General features: G+C 36.8%; 1 protein-coding gene across 1 annotated transcript; it reads right to left on the bottom strand.

Annotated features, from left to right (window-relative positions):
• Positions 1-878: 878 nt before the first annotated feature.
• plppr4b (phospholipid phosphatase related 4b) lies at positions 879-21,305 on the bottom strand (the record flags this gene model as incomplete). Its single annotated transcript, XM_081352626.1, has 7 exons — positions 879-4,194; positions 4,610-4,783; positions 6,519-6,576; positions 10,209-10,404; positions 12,475-12,604; positions 17,628-17,813; positions 21,228-21,305. 7 exons carry the CDS (start codon positions 21,303-21,305, stop codon positions 2,761-2,763), a joined length of 2,256 nt encoding a protein of 751 aa, XP_081208752.1. The 3' UTR covers positions 879-2,760.
• Positions 21,306-23,264: the final 1,959 nt, after the last annotated feature.

Below are 23,264 nucleotides of genomic sequence, written 5' to 3' on the forward strand. Positions count from 1 at the left end.
ATAGTTTTATTTTCCTTTGGTTTACTTCAAGGGTTCATAAGAGACGAGTTGTATCTGGCAGCGCTCACATTCAATTTAGGTCAATTCACTGACCTACTTTTTTACTGTACGATGATAATTACACATGGCAGTCTCAACGAGACCAGCGTTTCCACATCACTAAGGCAGCTTTGTGTGTGTTTGTGTGGCGTGGAACGTTCTTGATCCAGTGTGAAATTAATATTTCTTTTAAAACATCCTCATTAAATGCTAGCCATGGATAAAGCGTTGCATGCCAGCTTTGGTTTGCTTAATGCAATCGACGTAGCATGGTGTAGGGGAAAGGATGAGAGTTATCTGACCACGCTAATTTTCTGACAGAGTGTATTTTCGAGGATGGACAAAATACCAAAGGCAGCAATTTAAAGTTGTTATGCCTTAATTTTGCTTTGAAATTTTACTTTTTTTTTTCAAACACAATACATACATATTCGTGTATGTCTGTTGACTGTTCTTCACTAACTGATCATTATTAATGTTTATGACAGTAGTGACGAAGAAACAAAGTGTTAGGCACTTTCCAAGAATAAGGTACAAATTGATGTCACATTAAATCATTTTAGACTTTGTCCTGTCCTACTTCAGTAGTCTTGATGTTTTTGACTGTATCCAGCAATAAACAATGTTGGCATAAAACACAAATTGGGTTTTAAATTATATTCAGACATAAAATAAAAAAATAATGGCATGCCTCAAATAAAATAAATAGAAAATAAAACTCCTCATGTAATATTTAAATGAAGGTTAATTTTTTGTTCACTTTTTTTCTTACCCTATTTGTGGAAAGTGCCATTGCAAATGGTGGAGCCAATTCATGATTGAAGCGACTCAGCAGTTTTAAATGGCAAATGTTTATTCAAACACTGATACAGCACAGTTTTTATTCATCTACCATGTTACTGGAGGGAAACAGAACCATGTTACGTTAGAAACAAACTGTTTGTGTATTAACAGAATTTGACATTATTTTTATCAGGCTGCCGCAACATTAACACGTAACATCACTGTAACAGGTTCGACTGGATTCATTCCTATCCAAACTGAATCTCACGTCACTGTGTCGATGATAGTTACACAGAGTGCTACAGAGTACATTGTTTCTCGGAAAACACACACACTGCTACCAGCATGCTTAATGCATTTCTAAAATCATTAGTGCACATTAACAGGTATCCAAACAATCTCTTGACAAATTAGATATAACATACAGTGTATTCTGGTGTGATTTAAAATAACTTTATCTATAAAGATTGTCAACGAGTAGTTTATATTCAGTATAAATAATCACACTTGCAGCTGCTACACATATGCATCATTTACAAAAAGGAAACCAAAAAATAAATGTGAAATATCAAACTACCATGCATTGGCTACAGCTGTGCTGAAAGAGTTTTGTGGTTTATAAGAATACAGACTTCTATAGAAATGTTTCAAAACAGAATCTCTTTAAAATACCATTTGGCACATTAATTTACAGTTTATAAAAAGTTACACAGTCAATTAACATGGAATTAAATGTCTCTGCTGTAGTTTTTAACAGCTAAGATGACACTAGATTTAATGAGCTCATTTGCTCATTGCAAATCACTTTGTGAACAGTAAAGCCATTTTTTTTTTCTTAGTGGGCTACTCAAGTGTATAAAACATTTAATATGACTGTTTGGCCTAAAAAGCTGGAACTCACAGTGGTATAACCACAGTTAAGTAATCATTGTGGAATATTGTCTTGCTACTAATGCAGCTAACCTTAAAATAACTGACATACAATCAGAATGATCTTTTGGGAAAAAAAGTACAGTTAATTCTGTTATGCAAATATACAGTTGAGAAAAGAGTGGAAGATAGACATTAGTTGGAAGAAATGAATCTCATTAGTATTCCTTGGTATTTGTATGTAAAGTGTAGTTCTTTTTTATCAGTTCATTTTTATGTTTGCATTGACACGGTTACATACACTATCCTTGCATGGACACTATCCTTTGTGTCTATTGAATATACACAAACGTACTTTTTACATACAAATTCCTACAGATACATAGAGTATGTAAAGTATTTGTATTGCAAGTAGTAAACGTGAAGCGCAAGTCATTTTATGACTATCATTTGCTACAGAGAATATTCTAAGCACTTATGGTCATTAGAAAGTTCAAATGACAGTTTTCAGAGGAGTGCACTGCACAGATTGGAAAACAGTATTTTTTTTCTATTTCAAGATATGTTTTTTCTAATTTGTCATGTTTTTTTACATAATGTTCTTAGAATTGGGCAGCACCAAGTTTAAAAGTTATTTACAGAATACAAAAATAAGAGTTTCAGCTAGCATAGTTATTGTATGAATAAGTGAATGATGTTTATGAAAGTATGACTATATGAAAAATCTTTTAAGATATCTGTGATGTTAAATACTTGAATACAGTGTTGCAGTTCAAACTTGGCACAGTCACAGTTTCATCTTCACAGTGTGTCATAAAAGGTAAGACCATTTCCATGTGATATACTGTCATATGTTTACAATGTTATTACCACAAAAGTAAACAGAATTACGACCAAAACCTGGATGTTGTGCTTTTCTTTCTTTCTGTCATGTATATATTTATAAGTATATATAGTCAGTGAATCATCTCATGCATAACTGTGTAAAACATAGCAAATGTGTCTACGTAAAAACACCCAACCTCTTCTGGTTTCTTCATTTGTTTGTTTTGTCAAGATAATGACTGACTACTCCTTAAAAACAGGGGTGGTGGACGTTCCCTTGTAAAAAATGTTCCTGGTATTATCTGGACTGTTTCCTCTTTCAGGGATGAGGATCCTGGTTTTTCTACGCAAGCTGGAGTCGTGGCTCTCAGAACCAGATTCATTCATTTCCATGGGAGTGACCCGGATGGTGGAAATGGTCTGGATGGGATGGTGGTTACTGCCTGCTGTAGATACAATAGGGACAGTTGGGACAGTTGGCACAGCGACGACTTTAGGAGCATTTGAGCCATTCTTCTTTCTGTCCGTAGAGCTCTTTTTGTCTGTAGAACTGTTCCCATCTCTCACGGATTCAGAGCTCTCCGAGTCCCGATTCAAGTCGTTTAGCTCAAATGACTGTCTTAAGCTGCTTTGGGACTTCCACGTCCAGGAGCCACTTCCATCCGTGGAGTGCGCATGCACCAGGGGTCGGCCGTTCTCCGGATGGGCTTCCACCCGAATGATGGCTCCAGTGCTGCCTTGACCTCCAGACTCCTCAGTTAGGCTCTTGTAGCGCTGGAGCGGTGCTGTGGAGCTGGTGTGGCTGCTGCTGTCAGAACTGGGAGAGCTTCCCTGCAGGAGACCTTGCTGCTTGGACATCGCAATGACTTGCATGATGCGCGGCTGGCCATTAGAGTTAGTCCTAACCACCGGTACCTCACCGCCCTTCTCCACAGTCCTCTCCATGCTTTTCAGCCATTTGTCACGGGAGTTGTTTGGCAAGCCGCCCATGTTCTCCTGTGTCTCCTCTGGGATGTGGACCAACTGCGAGGAACCAGGTCGAGACTGGATGGATATCCGAGCACCGCCAGCAATTCCGCTGGGGTTGCTTGGAAGTGTTGTACTTCCAGTGGCCATTTTTAGATATGGGGTTCCAGGCCCCTGATGTTCACCGTTGATCCCCACAGCAGAGGGTTCAGAATTGCAGCGGACATCCATGCTGTTTGGAGGAGACTGTCCTGGTCCACCTTCCATGGCATACAGGGAATGTTTATGGTTCTCATTCTTACTCTTCCATTGCAACAGCAGCTGCTTGGATCGACTCGAATCTACCGAGGACGTGTGGATGGTGGCGTTCCGGAAGGCAGACTCGTCCATGGCGGGCGAATGCACTCTGGGCAAGGTGTTGAAGGTCACCATGTTCTCCTTGTGTGGAGGGCTGCGAGTATTGATGACCTCCACATCTCTGCTAGTTTTTTTCAGGCTGCTTGGAGGTCCTGCCTGGTGGTGTTGGGCATTGCGGTGCAGGATGCTCTCGGAGCATGAAGATGAGAGGCCGTCACTGCCACTGCAGCTCTTGGCAGGGAGGTGGTGACCTTGATGGCACAGGTCAGCCATAGTTCGATGAGAATCCCGAATGTGAAACTGACTTGTCCTTTTCTCCTTGTTCGGTTGAAAGTTCCCTACAGCAAACAAACCCTGGACAGACAAAACACAATATTTTATTGGAATTTCCCAACATTCTTAAAAATAAGGGTTTGCCAAGTGGGACATATTCCTGGATTCTTGGTCCTGGAACAACTTTGCTGTTAACTGGTCTGATTTTATGGTTAGGCTCAGGCTGGAGTTTGGAGAATTAAACAAATCTGATTCCTACTCATTTTAGGGGAAAGAAAGAGCTACAATATAGAGCTTGGTTTTGATTGTTTGATGGGAATGTTGTTCCAAAACCAACACAGATCTGATCCAGGAACAAGTCCTACTTGGCTAAATCATGTTTTTTATGTTTTAATGTTGTGTACATGCAAGTAAATAGATTACCAAGACCTTTTATCAGATGAAGATGATTTAAAATGCTATGAGATATATAATAAAATGCCTATATTCATCTCACTAGGTAAACAGCGATGCCCCCTCCAAGCAGGAAGCCCAGGTAAACGTCAATGGCGTGGTTCTTGTGCTGAATAATACGGGTTAGGCCACATATGATGGCACTGATAATAAAGGAGAAGACCAGAAGAGGCTTCAGCAGTTTGGATGAGTCCGTCAACGTGCTGTTGAAGTACATCTGCACAAGAAAGAGATGATCACAATGACAGATTTGCTGTGATGTTTCCAAGCTGAAGCAGAATCAGGTAGTGAGCCAGAACCATACGCTTTTCATTAAAAATGTTTAAAGACACTTTGATAATTATAATAATCTTCAAACACTTAAGAAAAAATGAATTAACCACAGGGAACATGAATCAGCTGATTTGAGTGTGTCATAGAGCACATTATCTCTACACCAATGAAGCGCATTTTAATCATTTGAGTATTTTGTGACTGGGAAGACCCTAGAGTTCTGAGTTGGTTGGTACAAATTCCCAGAGAAACGAGTCAGCATCCATTGACTCAAGATTAATAGACTGACTGTACTTAAAGGGATAGTTCACCCAAAAATACAAATTCTGTCATGAGTTAATCAACCTCAAGTTGTTCAGAACCTTCATTTTTGGGTGAACTATCCATTTAAGACGACAATGTGTAAGTTCATTCAAACAGCTTAAACTGTGCTCTTGTCAAGGAAATTCATAAGGGTTTAAGCGAAACTGCTCAATATAAATAACAGGTGATTCTTTGTTTTATGTAATGAATCAAATGTGACCCTGGACCACAAAACCAGTCACAAGTCGCACGGATATATTTGTGGCAATAGCCAACAAAACATTGTATGGATCAAAATTATCGATTTTTGATTTATGCCAAAAATCATTAGGATATTAAGTAAATATCATGATCCATGAAGATATTTTGTAAATTCCCTACCTTAAATATATCAAAAATGTATTTCTGTGAGTGGATGCAACAAAATCGGCAACAGAAATGGACAAATTTAAAGGCGTTTTTCTCAATATTTAGATGTTTTGCACTCTCAGATTCCAGATTTTCAGATAGTTGCATTTCCACCAAATATTGTCCTATCCTAACAAACCATACATCAATTGAAAGCTTATTTATTCAGCTTTCATATGATGTATAAATCTCAGTTTAAAAAAAATTACCCATAAGACTGGTTTTGTGGTCCAGGGTCACAAATGACCTTGAGCTTGAGAGAGCTATATGGATTATTTTCAAAAGTTTTTCTCTGGTTTTGATGTTAAAACTTAAAAAGAGATAATGAATAATTGAATAACACACTGAATGACCTACCAGAACACCAGTAAAGGTGTTTGCATGCAGAGCAATGGGCAAAAAAAACTTTAAGACCTTTAACTGACAAGTACACTATTTACATGGCCAAACAAATTTTAAGCTCTTTATGCAAATTTGGGGTAAGATTGTGCATGTAAAAACATTCTTTGACATCTAAATTAGCCAACTTATTTTTTATGCAAATGTAAATGCCTTTATTGGCATTCTGTCAACATATAATGTGCATATGGTTCATGTTGTTGTTTTTTTTTTTTTGTGAAAAATGAGAATGAGATTTTTGCTATTTAACAGCATTTTGTTGAACATGTAAAGACGCAAATTGTTGTATTCCTACCCTCGAATGGACAATTACATGCAAACACATTAAAAACACACGACTCAAGGGGGTTAACACTCCATTTTGCTACTTAGACAAGGTCCAGTAAACTGCATGTAGGCATCTGGATGTTGCAGCACAAATTACAGTAGAGAGCTGTAGTCCTTTTATCCACACATCAGGTTCAGTTTTTCACAGAAGGTGACATGAGTGCAGCTTTTTTATCTGTTAGTCTAGCAGCACGGTGAATTGAAAGTGCCTGAATACTTCTAAATGACTGACTTTTACTCACCGAGACATACACGGCAGCAAAGGATGCCAGTGTTGCATGCTGTGACGGGAAGGATTTTCTAAAATAAATGAAAGCAATTCCGATCAGTTCTGAGATCAAAAGAGTTTGAAACAAGAATACAGCAGACACATTTGAAACATTTCTACACATTGCGTTAGAGGTGGTTTTTAGTGTATTGCTATGCAGTTGCTCGGGCGTTTGATTGATTTTAAGTGCATCCTCTTCCCCAAAGTTTTGTTTTTTCAAGAGGTGAAAATCTAACAACAGTTCTCTTCTCATTATGTAATTGGTGTTCTATATACCAATACTGCGACTGATGTCTCAATGAAATCGATTTTTTCCCCTTAATTTTATCCATTATAGCCATTCAGCATTACAGTGTAATTATAAATAAATAAATAAATATAGGGGCTCATTTTTTTCTATTGGCCCAGTCAGACCGGTTCAGATTTTTATTTACTTGCCCTGTCAAAATGCACAAAAAGTTATTGTTTTTGTTGGTTTTTGACCCATGCAACCTTGTAAACAGTGCTTTACGATTATCAGGTAGGTCTAACAGGTAGGATAAATAGAGAAATTGAATAAAGTTATCAAACACTTCACAGTCTTCACTGCATAAATTATAAATTAAATATAGATGAATTCTTATTAAAACTACAAAAGTTATTCAGTAAAGTGCAGTGAGTGATTTTCTCTTTTTCTTTTGTTCTTTGATTATCCTTAATGACAGACAGCAGCAGGTTTATTAGGCTGCGTTCACTTTAAAACCTGACGCACATCACGTGGATCTGACACGCATCCCACTTTCTCACAACTCTTTACGTATGGCAAAAGCCCAGTCTCCCATTCTTTTTAACTGTGATCTGGGAACCTTCAACAGATTCTGATTTGATGACCTTAAACATCTAGCAGATATGTTAACAGTCACAAGTTCAGAAAAATAAGAAGCCGGCTCATTTAAGACCTTAAAAACAAAGAGTAAAATCTTAAACTCTAAAACACACCAGCAACCAATGTAGAGAGAGCAAGACGGCTCATTTAATGTGCTCATAGTTGCGTGTGCCAGTGAGGCGTCTAGCGTTCACAAATGTTCATATAGGATTGCCTAATACCTATATAAATTAAATTGCAATAGTCTAGACGAAAAGATATAAATGCATGCGTTAATCTCTCGAACTCACCAGGGGTTAAAAAGTTTTTAATTTAGCCAGTAGTCTTAGCTGGAAAAAGCACGAATTTACTACTCTCGAATTTACCTGCTTATCAAATGACAGGGCAGAGTAAAAAACAACACCCAAGTTTTTAACCGATGGCTTTACATAAGCCAACAATTAATTTAAGCTGCCAGAGACAGCTGGTCCAAACACAATTGCCTCAGTCTTCTTTCGTTGAGATTTTACAAATCATTGGACATCCATGCCTTAATGTCTGACAAACAAGCAGTTAAAGCACATAGACCAGCATTGTTATTATGGGCACATATATTTGAGTGTCGTCTGCATAACAATGGAATAATACTCTGTGTTTTCTAAAAATTAGCCCAAAGGGAGCATATATAAAGAAAACAAAATGGGTGCAAGAACAGATCCTTGGGGAACCCCGCAGGACAAATGTGATTTGGAGGATAAACATCCATCTACAGTATATAGACAGAACAAGTTCTATTGTTCAAATAAGATTTGAACCAGTTCAATGCATGACCTTTAATACCCACACAATGTTCAAGGTGAGAAATAAGAATATCATGATTGACCATATCAAAGGCGCACTCAAAGTAATACCAAGTAAAACTCAAATATCATTTGACACTCTTAAGAGCAGATTCTGTACTGTGATGTTTCCAAAAACCAGACTGAAAAGATTCAAAGACTCCCTTTGACTCTAACATTTTTTTTAGGATTTAAAAAAAAGGATTTTTTAGATAAAAGGTAAATTGGCCTAAAATTCAAGAGAACGGTCACATCAAGGTTTGATTTTTTTCAACAGGTTTAACAAAAGCATGCTTTTCTAATCCTATAGAAAGACTATTATTTATTATTGATAGGATGCAAGGCCCATTGACATCAAAACCCTGAATAAGTAGGTGCGCTGGAATAATGTCAGTTACAGATGTGTTTAGTTTTAACTTCATAACCAGTTCATGAAGAGTGTTTATAGAGATGGTTTCAAAGGCATTAAAGATGAAGGAGGAGGATCATAGTTTATGGGGACAATAATGTGTAATGTCACGTATCTTGCTAGTAAAGCACCTTAAAAAGTGTCCACAAGCAGTGGCTGGGTCATCAAAGTGCAGATCAATAGAATGAGTTATAACTTAAGTTAATTGTTGAAATAGAATCTTGGGTCTTTGATAATTTCTAGCTAAGTCAGAGAAATACTTTGATTTAGCCTCCTTCACAGCTCTTTGATAGTTTCTTAGGGATGTAAGTAATATCTCTAAAGACACATGCAAGTTATCTTTTTTTTTTTCACTTCCATTCTGCGCGCCGACATACTCATCTCAGAGCCCGTGTATCATTATTTAGCCATGGTTCAGCCAAAATGGAGCAATAGAGTCTAAAATGTCAGTACAGGTAGAGTTAAATAAAATAAGTTACTGTTCAGCATCTTTATTTGAGGGACAGTCAAGAGAGACCAGCTTACAAGCCTCATCAAAATGAGAAGAAAATCCTCACTAAAAGTAGAGCTAAACATATACCAAATAGTAGACTTCTTGTCTTTAACAACCTGGTCTGAAATAGAACAGATGAACATCACAGGTTTGTGATCCGAAAAACTTAAATCCCCAATTCTGTTGCACACTGTGTGTGTGTCACACAGACAGGAGATTCACAGACAGCGTTTAAAATCATTTGCTTGAATAAGAGCGTGATCATATAATGTAACTCTTGCAAAAGCATGAAGGAAAAAAAAACTTCTTTTTACAGCACTAAAAGACAGATAGATAGATTCTGTCTGTGCGATTAGTAATTACTAATGTGAATGTTATAGAAACACTGTTTATGCCCATGGCTATTGGCTCTTTGGGAGACTCCCATGGTGCACTGAATCTGTTGAACCTAATGGTGTGTCTGCATCTTCTCTGACTGTTTAGAGGATAAATAAACATTCACAGTAGCACAGTTCACATAAGCAGGAAACAACAAGCTGATTTGACTGCATATACTATATATCTTTTACAAAAAAAAAGTCTGGGGTAAAGGATGCAATTAACTTCCATATCATTTATACTTTCAAAACCTGAGACATCTGATTATTAGCAGGTCTATTTGCAGTTATAAATGGGGTAAACAATATCTTTGTATTTGTCTGCATACATATGCTCAGAAATTCATAACCCACTTCATTATTTAGCGAATCTACACAAGTGGAGATATGGTCACCACCAGCCTCATCCATTCCTTTGAAAACCAACCTTATTAAAAAGTACATCAAAAGCTGTTCCGTTAATCTCCAGCCCCTATTCATAGGCTGCAGTGACGCTTGGCTTTGATCTGTATGGGCTCTTGTGCCTGTATCGTTCGTATGAATTCCTGAGTGTCAAGAATCCACACTTGACTAGTACTTGAAGATTTTTTTATCAACTTCAACGTCTGTATCAGCGGGTGCTAAAATAATCTGTTTCACATGACTGTGGCACTGTTAATCCAACAGAGATCTCTCTCCGTTTGCCAAGAATCAGAGCTGTACCTGCCGGCGTTGATGACAGCAGCGTCAGATCCTGAGCAGATGTCCTCCAGGATGAAGAAACTTTCTTCACAGGAGGTATTGAGGTAAGTGTAGTTGGGCTTGCAGACAGTCAGGAAGTAAGGGGCGGGGTAACCCGTCGACAACTGGATGATGTCGGTAATCAAAGCAGTGGCACATAAGCCAAACACGTGAACGCCTGAAAAGAAAAAGAACTTTAATGCACCGATATCTGATTATTACTGATATTTATTGATAACTTTAAGTTGATAACAAGTATATTGGATGATTTAATTTATTACACAGCTCTGGGGAATACTTGATTCTGATTTGGTCAATCGCGCCATCCAGCGTCATGTTATTCCCAGATATCAACAGCTGAAAACAGATAACGCAGGCTCATCCGGGTTATTTAATTATGCCATCCAGTATCGTGGACTCGCCATTTTGTGTCTATTGTTTTGTACACTGTTGGGTTATTAGATAAAAACAGGTGTGATTTTAAAACAGTTTAATCTGAAATCAATATCTCTTATCTCCATAATTATTTACAGTGCTATGCATAAGTTTAGACACCCATGCTAAAGTTGACTAAAAAGAGGAATAAAAAATCATCTTTTGGAAATTGAACTTAATGCCTTAATTTAAAAAATTAGGAAAAATCCAACCTTTAAGGACACCAATTTTCTTTGTGAATGAATAATGTATCGTAAATAAATAAATGTTCTTCCTTAAAATACAGGGTGCATAAGTTTGGACACCCCTATGTTAAATTCCCATAGAGGCAGGCAGATTTTTATTTTTAAGTATTTTATTTTATTTATTTTTTAGGATACTATGCATCCTGATAAAGTTCCATTGGCCTTTGGAATTAAAATAGCCCCACATCATCACATAGCCTTCACCATACCTAGAGATTGGCATGGAGTATTTTCCATAAGATCATCTCTCAATGCAAATCAAACTAGCTATTAGGCTAACTGAAATAAAACCATGCCAATCTCTAGGTATGGTGAAGTGGGGCTATTTTAATTCCAAAGGCCAAGGGAACTTTATCAGGATGCATAGTATCCTGGCTCCATGAAGTAACTGGCCTTTAAAAATAAAAATCTGCCTGCCTCTATGGGAATTTAACATAGGGGTGTCCAAACTTATGCACCCTATATTTTAAGGAAGAACATTTGTTTATTTACGATACATTATTCATTCACAAAGAAAATTGGCGTCCTTAAAAGTTGGATTTTTCCAAATTTTTTAAATTAAGGCATTAAGTTCAGTTTCCAAAAGATGATTTTTTATTCCTCTTTTTAGTCAACTTTAGTATGGGTGTCTAAACTTATGCATAGCACTGTATGTGGCAAAATGCTGTGTAATAAGTGGTATGACTGGATACCGTATCTCTTAAATGTCTGTCTAGTTTGAACTTGCCGCGCTAGCAACTGCTCTCTCCGCGGAAGCTTTTAGTTTAAAGACCTAATAAAATATTTCAACTCAGATAAATATTTCGTGTCTAATTATTTACTTATGTGGCAAGTTTATGTTTTTTTTTTTTTTCAGGTGACCAAATGGAGTTTTTTCGGTTCCTTGCCACTGTTGCCTTTGGCTTGCTCAGTTGGGGATATTTAATTTAATTAATCAATCAGCAATACTATTGATCAGCATTACCAAACGTGGACGTTTTCCACTAGAAACAAACATTGATGTATTATTTTAATTTAATACTGTGAAGCTGCTTTGATACAATTTGTATTGTGAAAAGCGCTATATAAATAAACTTGACTTGACAAGTAGCCGTGTAATATGCGGGATAATGTACATCTAGCTGGTTGTTATCTCAGAATAAACCCCTTCAGGCTGATGCAAGACCGAGAAAACAACCGGCTGGATTTACATTTATCCCTTACATATCAGTCTGTTTTGTGTGGAGTCTTCACGTTTATCAACTACAAATAATGTGGGATTCCATGATCATTTGGCTATAATAAATCAGCTTATTCTACTGATAACGTTAACATCAGTCGATACCGATATGTCCACTGATATAAGGAATATTTAGATGCATGTTCTGAGAGATACATACGTTTTTTCCGTGTGCATTTAATGCGTAACTGGTAGCCGCGTGAACATTGTTCAGAATTTCTTCTTTTGAGCTCAGCTGAAGAAAACAGTTTTTTTTAATTCATTCAAATGTATCATTCCATGTGGTCCTTTCACAGAATAAAGACTAATCAGGATTGAAAGAATATTATCTGCTAGAAATGTGACCTACCCACAAACCTGACACCTCGCCGGACGAAAGAGTTAAAGTTGCAGCCGGCCGCATTGATATCGGCTTCAGCTCCACCTCCGCACTGCGTTCGCGACAGACAGCAGAACAGAATCCCCTCTCCGATCATGATCTGTGGACACGCAACACACCAAGACAGAGGTGGGAGTGGATCAAATGTTCAGAACGGTGGATATCTCTCCTCTCAGATTGCATTCAACGTTCTCACGCTAACTCTTCAGGGGGTTCTTTTTACCATGACACCAAATCCAGAAGCTCTGAAGTGAAGCCTCTAAACAGATGCCTCTAAACAGAACAGCCATAATGTCCTTGTCTACTTGTAAATGCACAGTTTTGATGAGCCATAATGCAATCAGCTCTCATGGGTTGAGAGGGCGGCCATTTTGATCATTGCACACTTATGTATTAATGCCCATCTTAAGCAGGGCTGTCACTGTGCATCAAAGGCACATCCATCCGTAATCTGCTCCAGATCTGTCCCCGTCATTTCACCTCCCTGTCTTCTGAAAATCACCCACCCACTGACTTCTGCACAAACATTAGGGCTGTAAAGTGCTGAAGTGAACTATATACAAGACTATATATTTATACAATATAATACATTATTAAATGTGTATTTTTAAAGAATGTATTGTTAGAAATAATTGATTTTATAAAAAAAAAAATAAAATCTTTAGCTCAATAACAGCTAGCAATCTTCTATTCTATATTGCATATGTCACCAGTTGAGGAGTTTAAATCCCAGTGGGATTGATATCGGCTGTGCTCTACGCTCCAGCCTAGTGGGGGAGGTGCTAAGTATACGATCTAAACATTGGCTTGTCCATGTGCCACACCGTGACCTGAATCGGATCCCAGGAAGCATGCAGATCCCACCGTCCCAACCCATCTGACCAACTCGGCTCTCAGACACTGATATTGTGTCATGACACCTGGAGAAACAACAGGACATCTCAATGCCTGCAGTCACTTCCTGCCTGATGCTAAATCAGGCCTATGTAGGTAAACAGATTTTAGACCCAGAATGCGCTAAGGAAAGGATGGAGCGGGTCATTTTTAATGACTGTCATTATTGGACAGCTAAAATGAGTTTTTAGACAGACTTTGCTATGCATTTTTATGCAGTAGAACTTTTTGAGATAAGATGAAAATGTGATCGGAGCTCTCTGCTTGCTACTCAAACTAAATTATTTAATTACCTAAAATAGCTAGCATGGTGGCCACATGCTGCAGAGAAAAGTACATCGGGTGTCTTTGTAATGCTAGTCATTTTAGTCGTTCAGTCAGTGCTTTCTGTTTCTCTTTCCTGTACAGTAGGAATGAAAAATCACTTTTTTGCAACAGTTTTTGTCCTGAAAAACATCCATTCATTTTACATGTCTTCTCTGTGCATTCAAAAGAGAACAAAGTCTCAAACCGTGCTCATATTTGCAAAGTCTGCTAAAGAATGTCAGAGGTTTCAGTATGAACATTTTTCATTGTCTCCCAAGGCCAGATTATTCATCCGCATTAATATTATAGCTCTATACTGTTGTTGAATGTCAACTAATGTGTGCATTTTTATTTCTCCTAAGGAAGACAATACAATTACCTTCTGGGCATATTTAGATGTTATTTTACTGGAGATTTTTGTATAATGTTTGATTGCTTTTGATTCATGTTAATATGATATATTCAATCTAATCATGTTTTTGCCTGAAGATAAAAAATCATCTTAAGAAATGTAAAAAAAAATTGATGACATGTAGGGCTGGGTATCGATTCTGATTTTACAATTCGATTCGATTTCGATTCACAAGCTCTCAATTCGATTCGATTTCGATTCTCGATTCGATTTCGATTCTAAATTTGATTTCGATTCCACTCAATGAATATATATTTAATACAAATCCTATATTTATAAAAAAAAAACAAAAAAAAAAAACAAAAAACATAAGTTTACAAGTGGTTAATTAAAAAGAAATTAAGAGCTACAAATCTGTATATTAAACTTTTTATTTTAGGTACACCTGGGTACATTAAAACAACTCTGTATTTCAAATGCATACAATGAATAGACAGGATTTTGATGCAAGATGAAAAATTGATGCTGAAAATTGGACAAGTCAGAACAGTCGCATGCCTTGATCAAACAGGTTAACAATCCACACATTAAAAAAAAAACTTGCATATATTTATCTGTGCCCTTCCTGTCTAGGACATATACAGAAATTGAATAAAGTTATCAAACAGTCTGCGATGCATTAATTATAAAGTATATATAGACTAATCCTTATTAAAGTTACAAAAGTTCTTTAGTCAAGAGCAGTGAGTGTTTTTATCTGTTCCCTTTGTTCTTTGATTAACTTTAAGGACAGAGATAATTAGTGGCTACTGTGTACTGTCCCTTTAAGACCAACCGCTGCTGCTGACAGAGACGCGGATCTCACACGCGCCTCATTCACGACTGCTCCTATGTTATGAAGATACTCGACAAAAAGACATTTTCGCATAATTGTGTGTGTTATTGTTAGTTCAAGTGTGAAAGAGAACTGTATTCTGGGGGGCTGTCTTGTGCGCACGCATGATATCAGCGCGAGTCTTTCTGTGTGTCACACTCAGGACATTCACGTCATATAATTGCGTAGGCTTGACATCGCGATTGCGATATAATTGATTGTGCAGCACTAGTTGAGGTTATTTTATGATGATATGTTATTTTATGAAGATAAAACAAACATAAAATCTCACAGCATTAGCTATAAAATGGAGTTTGCAAGCCTATGAACAGTGGAGGAAAACTAATACTGGCTTTTTGGTAATAGATAAATATGGAAAAAAATCGATTCGTGGCGTTTGAGAATCGATTTTGAATCGACCACATTTTAAAAACGATTAATCGAAAAATCGATTTTTTTGCCCAGCCCTAATGACATGCTTGATAAATGTTTGACCTTAATATAAAAAAATGCCTGTGGTGTATTTAGAAAATTTACCAAGTGTGAAAATGATCTCAGTCTATGTTTCATTCTTTAATTTGCCACTAACTAGAGTAACTATTATCTACAAATAAGTTCAGAGGATCAGAGAGATGAGAACCACAACCAACTCATTAGCGCCAAGTGTCCATTAGCGTTTGTGAAACTAACCATCCTGCATTTCCGAAACAACAGCAATCTGCCCCAAAAACTCAACATGAATTTGCGTGTGAAATAATCCGATTTTCAGTACGAGTGAACAACCAAACTACCAAAAAATCCACAGTAAAGCCGGCTGCGAAACCGCACTCATCTCCTCAAATACTAGCAGTTAACCTGAGGACTCCTTTCTAGCTAGAAGAAGAGAACAGCAAATTCACTGTGTCATCAGGGCATCCTCAGAGGGCTGGCAGACGTTCTGGCAGTGTACTGATGTACTGAAGGTGTCATAGAGTTGAGGAGAGAAAGATGCTATCTGACAGCTCATTGCTCACGGAGTAGCGTGAGGAAAATCTCATTGTGTATTTGAGCTATATTCGTGCACAAGCTTTCTTTTCTGTACTGTGTCAGATAAGGCTCTGAAGGGGAGGCCAGTTGGTGTGTGTTAGCTGTGATAATAGACCACAGGCAAACTATAAATTCACTCAAGTAGGACATGCTCCTGCATCCACATCCTAGTTGGTCCTGGAACAACTTTCCTGTCATTGAGTTTTCAGTTTAGTTTGGAAAAGATATTAAAAGTTTTTGACGCATTTAGCAGCAAGTCAAATACATATTTATGAGCATAGCTGTATTTTCCGCTTTTAGCTTAGTTGTCTGCCAGGCTGTGACATAATCTGAAATCCTGATCAGTGATTCTGCAAAATGCAGTTTATTCCAGTGATGGCAAAGCTGAATTTTCAGCATCATTACGCCAGTCTTCAGTGTCACATGATCCTTCAGAAATCAACTGTCATGGTTTGGCTGAGCAGCATAACCCAAGAAAGATCAAAGGAACAGGAGTGAACTAATCAGGACTATTGCAACTAATGAATGAACTAGAACTAATGTCTGCTACAGACTGTACAATTTTAGCAATCCTATAAGATAATTACAAATCACACTATACGACATGGATCTAATAAACTTGGGTACGACATGTATGTAGACTGTACAATGATGACACCTATTGAATCGTACGCTATGATGCAAGTTAGTATAGAAGAATGAAATTTGGTAGAGCAAGATGAATCTCACTTTGGCAATTATGGTTTTTATGTGCGCTGAAAAAAAGGAAGAGGAAGCGAAAGAGGAGAATATGGTCAATGCTAGGGAAAAAACAACAACTTGTCATGCCAATTTTGCAAATGGAGCTTGAGGTAAGAATTTTTAAGTTTTAGCGTTGTGTCGCGTTGATCAATACGCCATTTCATGTTGCGTTTTTATTGGCTAGTCAGTAGACGTAGGTCGTAACAGCAAACACTGAGATGATCATGCTAAACTTCTGACACGGTCAGAAAAGTATAATCGCATGAAATCTTTGGACAAAACACCGTGACAACAGCCGTCTTTGAACCTCTCTCACTGTATGACGTAGAACCACCGTTTAGGAGCCACGACCACAGAAATCGCCATGATTGGTCATCTTTTGTCTGGGACATCCCAAAAGCGTATAATGTGTACTGGTCATAATGCAAATCAGGCAATGACAAAAATTAACAAGACAGAAACTAAACATGAATGTGACAATAATATGCTGAATTGCTGCTCAAGAAACATTTATTCTTATTATTAATATATTTAATACATATAAAATGAATAGAAAAGTGCATAGAGTAACAAAAAAATAGTCCACTGACCAAACTGCTTGTGTGCTTTATGTTATTCTGACCGTCTCTGTCTAAGTGAGCATTTCTTGGCTAGAATAAGATGCAGAGTAGACTAGACTCTATGCCGATAGCCTATAGCTCTGGCACTGCGAGACTAGCGTTAGTGCTATGATTGTTTGAATAGAATGTTGTTCCAGTCATGTCCGGCTTGGCTGAAACACAAAGTGCCTGAATCAAGACACATTTTTACCTCTATGCAGGTAACAAATCCTATCTCTCTGACATCATCCAATGTACAGTATCCAGAGGCATGAGGGCATCTTGCAGTACATGTATGTGTGTGTATGTAGCACTACAGGGTTAGACTGACCGTAATAGCAGGAGCTGCGAAAGCGAGGCTGAGGAGCATGAGGAATGGAATAACCTCATGCGTGGGTTCGATATAAGGCAGACTCAGACTGCGGTCGTGGCAGCTGAAACCCCAGCGGACCGGTTTGAAAATGTCCGTCCACTCCAGGAAATACACACTGACCACAGATGAGACCAGGAGAGGAAGCTGTTAGAGACGAGAAAACATCACATAGCTCTTCAACAAACATTTTCAAGGTATTACATTACACCACATAACATGTCCCTATGGAAATGTACATACTGTCTGCCTGTCATTATTGCAAAATAAACCCAGATTGGGCAGTACTTACAAAATACATAATATCCTAGGTATACAGTATGAAAGCCATTTAATGAGTTCAGGTCAGTAATAAAACAGACATATGGTGACAGATTCACAGAATTGCAGTAAAACTATATGGAGTCACACTTACATTAAATAGAAATTAGGAACTCGTATAGTTACACATGGTGAAAATATGATTTGATTGGTACTGGGGGTGAATTGGTATGGCTTACACTCAGATTTTTTGTTCCACAGCTAGCCATATTTTAACCATGTTCATACTTTTTAAAATAAATTGAATTGTTTTCACAATGATATAGTTATAATACAAGTTATAATAAACTATGCCATGTTTGAGTGCATATAAGTGCATAAATATTACCTGTTTGATTTATGTAATGTATGACTGCTAAATATGCATCAAATTAAGTTTGTTGGTTTGTTTATGTTAAATCTTAATGCAAATGAGTGTTGATTTTGTTTTTGGACTCTACTAGAACAGATTTTCATGCTTGAATGTTCAACAATAAATCTAAATTTTCACATATTTTACATTGTTGCAGCACCTCTCTTCCCAGTCTGTCAGTAACGCTCCGTTTAGTTTCTGTCTCTATGAAGCCCCTCCTTCCGAAATGCGCAATGTGCTCTGATGGGAGAAGGCTCAGTAAGAACAATTATGTAAAACTTAAAATCTACTGTAATTTAAGAAGTAGGCTTTTGATGGGTGCCATATCACGTTTGTGTTTATGGTCGGCTGGACTGTAAATCTCCTACGGTTTGTCCCAAGTGCCAGTGCTTTGGTAGAAAATATGGGTCACCTCTGCAGAATCAGCACAGAACGGCAGCTGCTTGCTGTAACCATCTGCAAATAAAATGCCCGCAAACTGACCTCGAGCACTCTACTGTAAAGAAATTTAATGAAGGGCTTTTAATAACTGGCATACCATGGTAAATACGACAAAACAATCTGCCACAAAATAAACTGGCTGATTTTGCAAACATACTTGCTCATATGTGTAATAATTAAGGTGATTACAGATACAGTATAAGCGAAAAAATAGATCAAATAAAATCCTTCACATTTTTTTCTGATTGAAAATCCATTTCCAATCATGTTATGGAAGAATAATGGGTTGTGAATGCATTTCATGTTGGTTTTAAAATGATCCCAAATGAAGAGAAGAGGTGACACTGAGGTCTTAATAATTGATTGCTGTAATTGGGGAGGATAGAGTTTCTTAGAGGCTGTTTTCAGATCCATGTGGGACAGGCACCATCACAGCAGGTACAGATGGTGTTCGCTTGGTGAAGGACCGGTTACGATAAGAGTATTGCTGAGGAAATGTGCTTGGGTCAGGGAGGTTTCTGTGACCTGAGGAAACTTCAATGAGATCTTGACAAGCACAAAATCCAGCTGTTTCTGCTTAAAACCTTCAAATATGATAATCCTGATCTTCTAGACCTTGGTATTTACAAAGACTATTGCAAACCTCACAGAAAAACAGCAAATGGAGGAATGAATAAATGAATGAAAATGTCAGATTCAGCACAACCCTGCATAATGTATGAGTGCATGCTTAGATCTTCCTCTTAAGTACTAGATCACGTGTTTTGTGTATGCATGTGCGGTGTGAAAGCTGCACCGCCTCAATTCTTTATGTCACACTGACCTACATATATTCCACTAACCACTTCATGATGTATGGAGAGCAGAGCAGCACCTCCTGGGGCGAACATCTAAGAAGAAGAGCTGACAGAAGCACAGCATCCCAGTGCTGACATCACTCTATGCTAGTTACTCGTACAAATCAAACTATATGATATCTTACAAGGAAAATATCTACCGAAATGAACAATGCTCAATAAAAAGCCTGGGTGCAACGTGAAAGCAAAGAGCTTCTTATAAAAATCCAAAAATCAGTGTCCATCATTTGTTTCTACAACCCCCACTGATATTTTAATTTAATGCGAATAATAATAAAGCTAGTGAGATTAATTTTTGTTTGCACACTGTGCTTATTAAATGCAATCAAAAGGAAATACTACAGGGCTCGACAATAAGGACTGCCCGATGGCCCAAGACCAGCGTAAACATTGCTCGGGACGGTTGACGCAACTGTCAGTTTGCACGTGTTTTTAATCTTGGACAATTTAAATATTAAAATGCAAGAAAACATGGAAGAGGACTCAATTCAATGGTGTGAGGAGTTTTGTGTGTGCACCATAGACAGTATGGTGTGCACCCATCCGAAGCGCCCGCCTAAAAGCCGCTTCTCAGACAGTGAGTGAATGCTGAATTGAGCTCTCTTTCACGTCTCCTTGCACTTGAACGGACATTTTCACACAGAATTACTTACAAAAATGCAAGTGTCATAGTAAACATAGTCTGTTGTATCTTAAGTGAATATAAAAAGTTGAGGAAAAAATGCATGTGTAACAGTATATTGGGTGCAGCTCTTAAAGTGACAGCAGCCTAATAAACCTGTCATTGTTTTAATGTAAATCAAGCAACAAAGGACAAAGAAAAAAACAATGAAGACAATAACTAGGCCTATTTTATTTATTTATTAGCCTACTTTACTAGCCTACCTTCGGCAGGGCTAGTAAACATTTGAACCACTGGCCCAATCGGGCAGTAGAATAAATCCTTAGCATTGAGTTTGATGTTTCAACTGTGACTTTCAAAAAGCCAGAAACAGTCAAAGATTCAAACAGCTATGAAGAAAAATAAACTTTTAAAATAAATGACTCAATATTATATTGAATTTAAAAATGATTTAAAATTGTATATCAAATATATATTTAATTTAATTTATTATTACTTAATTTGTTACTTTATGTCAACACCAGCAACAAAAAATATATAATTTTCGTGTATAAAACACGAACATGTATAAAAAGTATAAAACGTCTAAAAAGCTCGATTGTTTCTCCTACAGCAATGACATTCAATGGATAACAATTTTTTTTTCTTCTTTTGGATAATTACAATATGAACTCAAACATTTGTTTTATTTCTCCAAAGACATTTAGCAGAAACATCTGACACGAAGTTGATACTTTAAACCTGAATGGGAAGTCCATTCATGATATATAAGAGCATCATGGGCAATAAAATCTCCTCAGGTTTAATTTATCACTACTGCTAGTCATACATTTACATTTTACATTTATCGATTCAGACTGTAACATATAGGCTGAATTTTTATCCTTATGGAATTGTCATCTTATTCTGATATCCTAAGTTGTCACCTGTCAAATCAAACGTGCAAATGTAAACAGATAGTCACTTACCTCCACGAAATAAAAGCATGGCAGCAGTGTCACGCTCTCTTTTATCATCTTCTCTTTCAGTCTTTCTCTCGCAGACATCGTTTTTATCTCCTTTAAAAACGCTAATAACCTGTTGTGTCCTAAGCGTCCACCTTCATTCAACAAAACAAGCCGTCTAGATCAGCTGCTGCTGCTCCATGGAGATGCATGATGTGGGTTCAAACAGAAACAAACGACACACACAGTCCACTACACCCTTCACCAATTGCACACGCTATTTGTAAAGGAATGGAATATGACTGGAATTGAAAATACAGACAGAGAGGAAAATATTGCCGGCAAGATGACATCAGATATTTCGGATGAGGGGCTTTCGCCTTGACGCGCATGCGCACAAGCTATAGGCTACATTCCTCCAGTCATTCGCATTATTATTAATAATGTCACGAATATAGACGGTTATGGCAAGCAGTTTTAACATTTAATCCTTAAAACCTTCTAGTATCTATTTTCATGCTACTAGCTACTTATTTTTCAGATACTTATATATTCGATTGTAGGCTAGTGCCTATTCTTTAAATATTTGGCTACTTTTTTTAAAGATACTAGTAGTTATTCATTAGATAGGCCTACTAGTTCTTATTTTTTTTAGAGACTGGTATGCTACTCATTAATTAGTAGATTCTAGTGCCTATTAAATTGGTACTAGTACTTATTCACTAGTTATTATTCATTAGATAGGCCTACTACTTATTCCGATAGTGACTATTAACTATCCTTTTAGTAACACATTAAAACATTTTGCCATACCATACTTCTATGGGGATCTGTCATTCAGATATCAACTATTACTAGTAAGATTTTTAATTGAACTCTACTGTGGTCGTTCTGACTAGTCATAACATAAGACAAGTAAAAAAAACAGTTGTGACTATAGTAAGATAAGAAATGTTACTAAGATATTGTCTAATAAATAAGTACTATACCTAACAAATAACTACTAGTATCTATTAAATAGGTACTAATATCGAATGAAAAGTAACTGTATACAATAAATAAGTACTAGCATCTAATGAATACTTATTAGTAATATTTAAAAAGATAGTCAATATTGGAATAATTACTAGTCATAAATTATTAGATGACATCAAAAGAAAACAGAATAGCTATTAGTATCTATTAATTTGCAGATATATTCAACCTCATAAGGAACTAGTGAGAAAATATCAAGAGATATATTCTTTAACAGATCATTACATATACATGAGTATTCTCTCAACCATCCAATCAGAGTTCATATGGTAATGCAGGCTAAACTAAGGCTATAAAAGATTGATTTTTCGTAAGTAACTGGCTTTGTTGGTTTATCTAGCTAATTGGTTAGCATGAACACAAGAAAAGATATATGTTTAATATGACAACATTGTTTTGAATGTAGCTATAATAAAGACTTAACTGCCAATAAAAAATTAAAACAACAGTTAAGTAGATCCAAAAACCGGTTCATACCCACCAGCCAAACAACCACAATACCCAGAGATTGGGATTTTTGGTGAGCATTCATAATTCCTTACAATCAAAAATTCGGAATATTAATCTGCGTCTGAGAATGAGGGTCATGTCAAAATAAGAGTATATATGCACTATTTTGTATATTTTGTATATATTAATTATTTTATTTTACTCCATAAAAAGGTAGGCTATTATTATATTGTTATTATAAAAATGGCCTACTGCAATTCAGTCCGTTCCTGTGTCATCTCTCTTTGATATGTTGTTGGTTCATTAATATTCAACATATTATTTGCTTACTTATTATTTAAATAGTATATATTAAGGTAAGGATATCTTTGATCTAAAATGTTACTAACTAAAAAATAAGCACAAGTTCTAATTTTCTTTACAAGTTAGGTATAATTAAATACTAGTCACTATTGGAATAAGTAGTATCTAATGAATAAGTAGGCCTACTAGTAGCCTATCTTTAAAAAGGTACTAGTAGGCCTACCTAAGAATAAGCACTATAACGAATAGGCACTAGTACCTAAAAAAAGCACT

This window comes from Scardinius erythrophthalmus (genome assembly GCF_964197995.2).
Source record: "Scardinius erythrophthalmus genome assembly, chromosome: 22".
Lineage (NCBI taxonomy): Eukaryota > Metazoa > Chordata > Actinopteri > Cypriniformes > Leuciscidae > Scardinius > Scardinius erythrophthalmus.